Source organism: Calidris pugnax, unplaced genomic scaffold, assembly GCF_001431845.1.
Source record: "Calidris pugnax isolate Ruff unplaced genomic scaffold, ASM143184v1 scaffold891, whole genome shotgun sequence".
In the NCBI taxonomy this organism is placed as follows: domain Eukaryota; kingdom Metazoa; phylum Chordata; class Aves; order Charadriiformes; family Scolopacidae; genus Calidris; species Calidris pugnax.
In genome coordinates, this window is record NW_015091751.1 from 37564 (window position 1) to 38247 (window position 684).

At 55.6% G+C, this 684-nt stretch overlaps 1 protein-coding gene across 1 annotated transcript in view; it reads left to right on the top strand.

Annotated features, from left to right (window-relative positions):
* Nucleotides 1-684, top strand: part of LOC106900047 (transcription activator BRG1-like) — a 69976-nt gene that overhangs the window by 35810 nt on the left and 33482 nt on the right. The window contains 2 exon segments of the mRNA XM_014962007.1: nt 3-59; nt 227-345. Of these exon segments, the coding sequence (XP_014817493.1) occupies nt 3-59; nt 227-345 (176 nt within the window).

Here is a 684-nt window from a genome sequence, read left to right on the forward strand (position 1 = left end):
GGTATGAAGTAGCTCCGAGATCTGACAGTGAAGAAAGTGGGTCAGAGGAGGAGGAGGAGGTAAGGGAGGAAGATCACCACCCTCCGTTTCCTTTTTTTTGATTTTTAATGATTTTGGAGAGAACAGCCCTGTTGCCCACGGGCTGGGCCATCATTTTGGCTGCCCTTTGGGTTGAATAAAGGCAAAGAAGGGATTTTTGGGGCTCAAACGGGTGGGTTTCTGGCAGGAGGAAGAGGAGGAGCAGCCGGCGCCGGCTCAGCCCGCCCTCCCCGTGGAGGAGAAGAAGAAGATCCCTGACCCCGACAGCGACGATGTCTCGGAGGTGGATGCCAGACACATCATTGAGTGAGTCCTGCCCCAAAATTTCCTCCCCCAACCCCATCCCCCTTCAATTTGGGGAGAACTTGGGTGAATCGTGGAATCAGGGAATGGTCAGAGTTGGAAGGGACCTTCTAGAGATCATCCAGTCCAACCCCTGGCCAAAACAAGGTTGCCCAGAGCACATCATAGAATGGTTTGGGTTGGAAGGGACCTCCAAGATCATGGAGTTCCAACCCCCCCGCCATGGGCAGGGACACCTCCCACTCAAACAGGTTGCTCAAGGCCCCATCCAGCCTGGCCTTGAACCCCTCCAGGGATGGGGCACCCACAACTTCCCTGGGCAACCTGTTCCAGTGTCTCACC